The sequence below is a fragment of the Sardina pilchardus genome, chromosome 4 (assembly GCF_963854185.1).
Source record: "Sardina pilchardus chromosome 4, fSarPil1.1, whole genome shotgun sequence".
Taxonomy (NCBI): domain Eukaryota; kingdom Metazoa; phylum Chordata; class Actinopteri; order Clupeiformes; family Clupeidae; genus Sardina; species Sardina pilchardus.
In genome coordinates, this window is record NC_084997.1 from 19,041,179 (window position 1) to 19,051,178 (window position 10,000).

Below are 10,000 nucleotides of genomic sequence, written 5' to 3' on the forward strand. Positions count from 1 at the left end.
GTGGCTGTGGTCATTCAGACTGAGTTGTAGGATAGCTGTTTTTTTTGTAATGGGAACTGTTGTGGATTGTGTCCATAAATCAGGAGGCTTTTGTTGACACAAGGACAGGGATAAAATAAACTAAGAATGGGGCCTAATTGATCTGCACAGTGAGACAGTACACGACTACCACTGTTGTGGGGGCAAGGACTTGTTTTGCCGTTGCTGTGTTTGAAGGTATTTACAAGGCTGTGCACAGAAAAGCAGGCAGCTCAAGTCACGGTTCTGACACCATCCTAAGCTGAGCCTGAACTGGTACTGGTGCTCTACTTTTTGTTTTGTTTATAGTCCAGTTTAGCCCTCTGAATGGCACGCTGAAGTTCATTTTGGATGCTATTTCACTCCAATAAGTGACTTTGCAGGAGGCTGTTCTGCATGTCAACTTGCTGTCACATTACTCAGATGTTCATTGTTGGCTTTTAGTATAATGTTAGTCTTGAAAAACATCATCTTTAGTAAAGCCAACTCAGCTGTGCTGCATACACAAGTGTATTGAGGTATGACAGCAAATTAAGTTTGTAAACAGAAATATCACATCAAAGATACTAAGCAAACAAGTGTAATTACATTTCATTTCCTTTTTATTTTAATCAGTTTGTGTTTGAGTTAATGTTTTAATCAGACACAGCAAGATAATGAACTTCCTTTCCAGTAATGACAGTGGCTGCATTTCTCAGATTCGTTAAGAAGCTCTTAAGTGCTAAGAACTTTTTAGGAGCGCTCTAAGAACATTCTAAGAACGCTCCTAAGATGTTCTTAGTACTTAAGAGCTTCTTCACGAATCTGGGAATCCCAGCTAGTACTGTATGTGCTCTGACTGAGTGATGCATCTGACATGCTGCTGTCATGCCCATGTTTATACCTCCATCCCTCCCACTTCCACTCCCCACCCACTGTACCTGCAGTGCTGCTGGAGAACATTGGTGAGGAGCTGGACCCCATCCTGGAGCCTCTGCTGCTCAAGCAGACCTTCAAGCAGGGCGGCAGCATCTGCATCAGGATGGGCGACTCCACCATCGAGTACGCGCCCGACTTCCGCTTCTACATCACCACCAAGCTCAGGAACCCCCACTACCTGCCTGAGACCTCAGTCAAGGTGAAGCTCTTACTGAATGCAGATGTATTTCTTTCTTAAAAAAGTGTTTATTCATTTGGTTATCCAAAGTGACTTACCTACAGTATGTCAGTTATCACAGGGCCAGTTGTCCTGAAAGAAATGCTGCTTTGCTAGCCCAGCTCTTCAGCCACGCTACCACTGCCCCTAGTATACACACACACACACACACACACACATTGGAAACAAACACATACACTTAGCATGTGTGTAACTTAGTATGTGTGTGCACTTACATGTTTGGGCATCCTCCTAGTCTTGATCATTGGTGATCAGTAAAGGCTGAATGGTTGGAAAGTTCTAGAATGTCTGGAATGCTGTGGGTAAACGCTTCCCTAATACATCAGACTATCTCTAGATTAGGCCTAAGTGGCTCTCATGGAAGTCACACGAGGGCATCTCCTGGACCATCTTGTTTTTCCCTCACTGACTGATTGATCTCCTCTTGGGCGGTGTTCTCCCGGAGAGCAATTCTTCTAGCAGCAGTGCCGCTCCCGCAGTGTAGAGTGCAGACACAACGTTTGACATTATCTCTCAAACATCAATTGTTAATGTTGCTGTCAAACCGCAAACTGCCAGCTGGACGAGGCAGGTGTGTGTTCGTACGTTTTAATGAGAGCTGCATCCTCCTATATTCCCCTTCAAACAGCTGCGTGGGCTCTCAGAAAACGCGCTGAGGAAAAAGATTCTCCTGCAATTTGCTGTAAGAATGAGCAACACTCATGCCGAGAAAGTTTCGTGCTTCGTGCAAGATGTAGAGAGAGACAGTTCTTCTTGATGGTCTCGCCTGAAACCAGAACTCTCTCAGAGAGACAAAAAAACCCTCTTCTATCTGTGAGGGGCATTAGTATTCAGGAAATGACTGCGTAAATAACTCTCTATGTGCATATTGAAATGCGGTGGTCTTTTGCCCGGAAATTTTGTTGCTATTTGCATTTACACGTTTTCATTAAAGCAAGCTCTTCTCAAGGACGCCTCCCAAGTCAGGCTTCAGCTCGGAGTCTTCATCAGCCCTTTCTTCGGGGGCGGCGACCCTTTCTAAGCTGTATTCCGAATCAGTGTTGAGACTAATTGAATTCATTTGCATGGTTAAAAAAGGTCAAATATGATGCATGCTTGCCCAACATGAGCCCTGAGTCTTATCAGTCTGAATCTGCTCAGAGTAGCAGCAGTTGCATACACACACACACACACACACACTGCACAAGTAACTGTCAGTCTCCCCAGGAACACTGCAGCTAAGAAAAAAACGACGTGGCAAGGGGAAAAAAAGCGTTTTGGAAAAAGTGACGCATAAAAGTAAATGACATTATTAAGATGAGGCATTACTGTTGATCATCCCGTGGGCAGTCATTTGCAGGGCGCCCGCTTTACAGCCGGCCATTAAGCCAATCTGGATGGGGTTTTTTCGCGAGCCGCGCGGTCTGGCTGACTGCCTCCTGACCTGGTGATGGAGGTGCATTAGAGCTCGTCTGGTTCCCCCGGCAGCTCCGTCTGAGCAGCCAGACGACCAGAGCAGTGGGTGAAACCAAACGAGCCCCGGGAACCAGAGTCGCTGGGGAAAAAAAAAAACATGTTTAGAGAGTAAAGAAGAAGGGCCTTGGCTATACAAGCCTTACTCGATAAGACAGCGGCAGTTTTGTTTGTTTATTTATTTATTTATTTATTTATTTATTTGTCACAGGTGCGCTTAAGTGGCCATTTGCTGAGTGATACACTGCAGCATTACGGTTTATTATTTTTTTTCTGTCGAACGCGAGCGCTGGTGGCAGTCGAATGGGTTTACGAGCACCGAAACTGAAGTCGTAGTGCGCCTTTTTTACGCCCTTTTGACTCTCTCCTCCCTCGGTGGTGGATCGTTTGGAGCTCACTTTAGTTCACTCACCGTGAGAGAGCGAAGAAAAAAAAAAAAAAAAAAAGCTAGTGAGACACGAACAGCCGTAACGAGCTGACTTGAGAGAGGGCTGCCGTGTGTGCCTACAGGTGACCCTGCTGAACTTCATGATCACCCCGGAGGGCATGCAGGACCAGCTGCTGGGCATCGTGGTGGCCCGGGAGAGGCCCGACCTGGAGGAGGAGAAACAGGCCCTCATCCTGCAGGGGGCAGAGAACAAGAGGTAAGATGAAAGGCCCAAGCTTTTGAAGTTGGGCTTTTAGTCTGTGTGTGTGTGTGTGTGTGTGTGTGTGTGTGTGTGTGTGTGTGTGTGTGTGTGTGTGTGTGTGTGTGTGTGTGTGTGTGCGTGTGCGTGTGTGTGTGCGTGTCTTTGTGTGTGCAACGTTTGAGTATGTATATTTGTGTATGTGTGTCAGTGTAAGTATGTACATGTGTCTTTAGTGTGTATGTGTGTGTGTGTGTGTGTGTGTATACACGTGTGTGTTCCACTGTGTTTTTTTGGCAGCATTTTTAGCAGCTACCTTTTGAGTGAGTTTATTATTTTTTTTTTCCCCACCCTGTCAGATATCCCTTTGTGTGCAGCCGAACGCATCATTAAACATTTAAATCTCTAAAAAGCCTGAGCTGACTCACCCGGGCGCCCACCTCATCTCTCATTTGCTTCACCCGGCATCTGGCCACTCACTCTGGCAGGCGCCGGGATGCTGTGTAGTGTATTAATTGTGCGCGCCGGATGAAAGCGCACTCCAGACACCTGCTTTGGAAATCACTTTTTTTTTTTTTGAAGCGTTAGTTATGCATATAATTTTTTTTGAGCCGGCCAGTAAGCGAGCAACGCTTCAATTAATAATCGAATTTTAGGGTTTAACGAACGAGACGGGAGAACAGCGTTGTTGTCCTGACTTATTTCCTGTTCCTTGTTTTTCTCCACGCTTCCTGTTTTTCAGGCAGCTGAAAGAGATCGAGGATAAGATTTTGGAGGTGCTCTCCTCGTCCGAGGGGAACATCCTGGAGGACGAGACGGCCGTCAAGATCCTCTCCTCGTCCAAGGTGCTGGCCAACGAGATCTCGGAGAAGCAGGCCATCGCCGAGGTGACGGAGGTGAAGATCGACGAGACGCGGATGGGCTACACGCCCATCGCCGTGCACTCGGCCATCCTGTTCTTCTCCATCGCCGACCTGGCCAACATCGAGCCCATGTACCAGTACTCCCTCACCTGGTTCATCAACCTCTTCATCCTGTCCATCGACAACTCGGACAAGAGTGACATCCTGGATCAAAGGTACAGTGTAGGTGTGCTGTTACAGGTAGCTGTAATCTGAGACACGAGTCCTGGAACTGTCAGGTGAAAATAACCCCCTGGTGGGGGCGCTGTGGAGCAACAGGCTGGACCATGTACGGGTCCAAGTGCCCACGGAGGGGACCCAGGTTCAAATCCGTCCTGCGGTCATATCCCGATCCTACTCCATCTCTCTCTGTCTCCCACTCGCTTCCAGTCTTTCTATCTAAAGGCAAAAAGGCCAAAAATATACTTCCCTGAAAATATCCCTCTGGGGTAAAGCTACTGTATGGATATATCAGCCATGAATTTAAATCCTGGGAGTGGGACTAATACATGACAGTACTACCTGTGGTACAAGGACTGTATACTGCTGTAGGTATGAGCAGTCAGAGTATCAGACATACTGTAACCCCTGGCAGTGAAAAATGAAGGACACTACCAGTGAATGTACCCCATTGTCTGGTCTGTCTGTCAGTTTGACATTGAAGACCTCAGCTGTGTGTGTGTGTGTGTGTGTGTGTGTGTGTGTGTGTGTGTGTGTGTGTGTGTGTGTGTGTGTGTGTGTGTGTGTGTGTGTGTGTGTGTGTGTGTGTGTGTGTGTGTGTGTGTGTGTGTGTGTGTGTGTGCTGCTGACCTTGGTCTGCCTGAGGCTAATTCCAGGGCAGGAAGGAGCTGTCAGAACAATAATGAAGGACATGCATCTGGTCCAAGAACATTCAGAAAAGAAAAAATACCAGCAACACAAATGTATCTTATTAGACACTCCAGCTACCACACTAAGTCTGGCTTGCTCTGTGTTATCTTGATGAATAAGTAACTCATTATTATAATAGACAAGTTTTTGTTTAACTCCCACTGTTTATGTAAGAAATGCAATGCAGCCAGACAAGTACAATAGGACAGGCTACAATACAGACAGGCTACAATAGTCTACTGTAATTGTACTGATACTAGATTAGTGTTACCTTTTTATTGATATTCATAAGCCACATTTTTGTTTTCTGAGTACTTCCAATGTCTTGCAGAATGAATGTGCGGGTGCACCTCAGTTGCAAATGCATGCCGAGAAGCTGTGAGAGTCTCCTCCGTGCCGTATCCAGTGTGTTTGAGCTCAGACTCCCTTTAATCAGTCTGTCAGGCCAAATTAAATCCCAGCTCTGGCGAGTTCTTGGTTTCCAAAACAGAAACAAACTAAAAAGTTGAGGGTGGGGTGGGGGTGGTGGGGGGTGGAGAGCTGGGGGATGACAACAATCTTTCCAAAGTTATCTCAGATAAATAATAACTTCCTGTTCATGGCAGACAGTGCCTGACTAACACACAAAACACTGGATCTCCCGCTAACGAGCGCTTCACCCACACCGACAAAAATCGCCGCGCAGGTTCACAAGCGCCAAGCTGCACACTAATGGCCTAACCACTGACTGGTCTCCGCTCGCACTCCTACAGTACGTCAGCAGCGAGCGCACATCCATCAGCCGGATGGCGGAGAGAGAGAGGAAAAAAACAAACCACGTCGTCCGGCCCTCTCCGTAAACGAGACGCGCCGTGTCCGGCCCTCACCTCCGCACGAGGCGCAGTGCAGCGCAGCGCGGCTGACCAGAAATGCCCACGCGGCACAGCGGACCGTCCCGCAGCGTCACAGCAGTGGACCGTAAACTGACCAGCTCTAACATGTGTCATGCGATAATGGAAAACGTGAAAGTAATTATGGCGGTGTGTAGCATGTTGCTGGAGTTCCATGTGAAAGAGTTCAGTGTTGAGAGGGTTTACATTATGGCATTACTCATACCATTCCGCCCACACTAATGTAATGACAGTGACTCTGACACTTTGTCAGTGCTTCAACACTCGCATTGATTGAATTTTAAATGTGCTAGATGGTGACCTTGGTTCGGTGTGTGAAATGATGTGTCCGGTGGTCATTTGTCCAGATTGCAGATCCTTCGAGACCACTTCACCTACTCGCTGTACGTCAATGTGTGCCGATCGCTCTTTGAGAAGGACAAGCTGCTCTTTTCCTTCTGCCTCAACGTCAACCTGCTCAAACATGAAAAGCTGGTAAGTGTGTGTGTGTGTATATGAGTGGGTGTGAGTGTGTGTGTGTGTGTGTGTGTGTGTGTGTGTGTGTAAAGGTGGTAAATAGCATAGGGCCTCAGTGCCCCCTCTGCCATGTTATTATGTGCATGCTCAACAGAAGCGTTTGCTCTGCCTTACCCAGGCATTACCCAGCGGATTCCAGGCTGCAGTCTCTTAGACGCTCCAGTCAAAATAACACTACTGACCTTTGACCAAATACACCAATTTTGTCTTCAAAAGGCCAATTTTCTCACATGCTATATGTCTCACTCAACTGATCTGTGCGCCTTGTCTGACTGACACGTACTTGAAGGGAAAATTGGCACGGAGGGAAAATCGTTTCTGGAGGCATATCTTGTGAGGGGAAAACATCCAAAAGTGGAGAATTAGTGGAGAATACCTCTGCTGAGAATATCCCCTGAGTTCTGCATGTGTGCCCTGAATACCATCTTCCTTTCAATAGAAAGATGATCATATATGATACTTGATTGTCGTAAGCAATATCAAGTACCACCATTAAAACATCACATCATATCATATACAGCGCCCTCCACAATTATTGGCACCCCTGGTTAAGATGTGTTCTTTAGCTTCTAATAAATTCATTTTTTTTCCCAAATAATATAGGACCACAATGAAAAAAAGCGTAAAATCCAACCTTTAATACAAGTGCATTTATTTGGAAGGAAAATAATCCCACATTAAGAAATAATTATTCTTCATAAAATCACCTGTTCCACAATTATTGGCACCCCTGACAATTCCTAGGAAATAAATGTAATTAAAGTATTTCTATAATTTCTGTCATTTCTACAGTAGTTTACAAAGTCAATCAGAGTATGTAGGAACATTTAATTAGTAATTCTTAACATCCTGTTTCCCTGGGCTATCAATATGACGTGACACAGAGGCCATTTCTCTTCAACATGGGAAAGACAAAGGAACACACTGTTCAAGTAAGGCAGATGTGTGTCGACCTTCAAAAGTAAGGCAATGGCTATAAGAAAATAGCCACTCGCACACCTGCCCATATCTATGGTCAGAGGAATCGTTAAGAAGTTTAAAACAACTGGAACAGTGGTAAACAAGCCTGGAAGAGGACACAAGTTTATTTTGCCACCACGCACAGTGAGGAGGATGGTAAGAGAAATAAAAAAATCTCCAAAACTCACTGTTACAGAATTGCATCAAATGGTTGCATCTTGGGGTCACAAAGTCTCCAAAACAACCATCAGGCACTATCTACATGCCAACAAGTTGTTTGGGAGGCATGCAGGGAAAAAAACCTTCTCACTCAAAATCATAAGCACAAACGTCTGGAGCGGTACTGGGCCTTCAACTGGGACCGTGTGCTTTGGTCAGATGAGACAAAGTTAGAGCTTTTTGGCAACAAACACTCTAAGTGGGTCTGGCGTAACAAAAAGATGAGTATGCAGAACAGCACCTCATGCCCACTGTGAAGTATGGGGGAGGATCGGTGATGCTGTGGGCCTGTTTCTCTTCCAAAGGGTCTGGGAACCTTGTTAGGGTGCATGGCATCATGAATGCTTTGAAATACCAGGACCTTTTAAATCAAAATCTGATGGCCTCTGCCCGAAAGCTGAAGATGGATCGTCACTGGGTCTTTCAGCAAGATAATGACCCTAAACATATGGCCAAGTCTACACAGAAATGGTTCACCAGACACCGTATCAAGCTCCTACCATGGCCATCTCAGTTCCCAGACCTCAACCCCATTGAAAATCTGTGGGTTGAGTTGAAGAGGAGAGTGCAGAGGAGAGAACCCAGGTCGTTGGATGATTTGGAGATTTTGTGCAAAGAGGAATGGTCGAAGATCCCTCTTTCTGTTTTCTCTAATCTTGTGAAACATTATAAGACAAGATTAGGTGCTGTATTATTAGCAAAAGGGGGTTGTACAAAGCATTTACATCAGGGGTGCCAATAATTGTGGCACACATGATTTGATGTAAAATAATTATTTCTTAATGTGGGATTTTTTTCCTTCTAAATAAATGCACTTGTATTAAAGGTTGGATTTTACGTTTTTTTTCATTGTGGTCCTATATTATTTGGAAAAAAAATGAATTTATCAGAAGCTAAAGAACACATCTTAACCAGGGGTGCCAATAATTGTGGAGGGCGCTGTAAATAATATACTCATATATCCAGCTTTACAGACTTGTTGAATGCCACATTATATTAAGTGGTGCAGCTCCTGAGTTGGCATAACCATAGACATATATCTATGGGCATAGCTGTATGGGCTCCATCCCAGAATTCACTGCTGTCCATGTCTTGACCTCTCTGACCTTTGACCCCCCAGGTGGACGAGAGCGAGTGGCGCTTCCTGCTGACGGGCGGCGTGGGGCTGGACAACCCCTACTCCAACCCGTGCACGTGGCTGCCCAAGAAGGCCTGGGACGAGCTCTGCCGGCTGGACGAGATGGAGCGCTTCGGCGGCCTGCGCAAGAGCCTGGCAGCCCTGAAGGACGGCTGGAAGACGGTGTACGACAGCAAGGTCAGCCATGCGCACCGGGGCCCTGAGTGGACAAGCTGACGGGTCGACCAGTGTTTGGATGCATTTCAATACTGTGCAATATACTCAATGAAGTGTGTGTGTTCCTCTCACTCTCCCTCTCTCTCCATTCCTCCTTCCCTCTCTTCATCTCTCCCTCTCTCTCTCTCTCTCTCTCTCTCTCTCTCTCTCTCTCTCTTTCTCCCCACACGCTACAGGACCCTCATCACACCACATTTCCAGGAGACTGGCAAGAAAAGCTTGGCAATTTCCAGAGAATGCTAATCATTCGTTGCTTGAGACCAGACAAGGTAGGTCATATAAAAAACAACACAATGCATGGTCATTTTTGGGTTTTTATTTTGAAATAAAGAACTGTGAAATCACTTTTTAGAACTGTGAAATCATTTTTATAACACAATTTAAAAAAAACCACCAACATGTGATACTCACACAGTAAAAAATATACTGTTATCTAACAGGTGTTATTCTTGTTGTTTATTCCCCCACCTGTTGTTTTCACCCATGTATTCACACCTCTTACTCATTTACCTCACATGCCTACTCTTTTCTCTGTTCTGTTCTTTTCCCGATATTCCTCCCTTCCCGACGGTCCTCTCCTCTTCAGCTCATCCCCATGGTCCAAGAGTTTGTGGCGGGCAGTCTGGGCCAGCAGTTCATCGAGGCCCCGCCGTTCAACCTGGGCAAGGCCTTCGGCGACAGCCACTGCTGCGCCTCGCTCATCTTCATCCTGTCGCCCGGCTCCGACCCCATGGCTGCGCTGCTCAAGTTTGGAGAGGAACAGGTGACCGCTGACCACTGACCGCTGACCGCCACCGACCCGCTGACCGCTGGACACCCAAAGCAGACTCCCATCAGCACTCAGCCATCCTGTGTTTATGATAATATTTCCATTTATTTATCATTACCGTAATTTCCCAACTATTAGCCGCGGCTTATACATTGATTTTGCTAAATTTCTTCAGCTATGAGGTTAAAGAGGAATAATGCAGGATTGGCGATTTCATCTCTGGTTTCGGTTTCGTTTCTCGTTTTCGCTCGTTTTATGCTTGCATATT

General features: G+C 46.1%; 1 protein-coding gene across 1 annotated transcript in view; it reads left to right on the forward strand.

Annotated features, from left to right (window-relative positions):
* Nucleotides 1-10,000, forward strand: part of dnah7 (dynein, axonemal, heavy chain 7) — a 77,186-nt gene that overhangs the window by 49,710 nt on the left and 17,476 nt on the right. Inside the window, exons 47-53 of the mRNA XM_062533660.1 lie at nt 945-1,135; nt 3,137-3,270; nt 3,995-4,330; nt 6,262-6,388; nt 8,730-8,924; nt 9,140-9,232; nt 9,550-9,726. Coding sequence (XP_062389644.1) covers nt 945-1,135; nt 3,137-3,270; nt 3,995-4,330; nt 6,262-6,388; nt 8,730-8,924; nt 9,140-9,232; nt 9,550-9,726 — 1,253 coding nt within the window. The remainder of the gene's footprint in view (nt 1-944; nt 1,136-3,136; nt 3,271-3,994; nt 4,331-6,261; nt 6,389-8,729; nt 8,925-9,139; nt 9,233-9,549; nt 9,727-10,000) is intronic.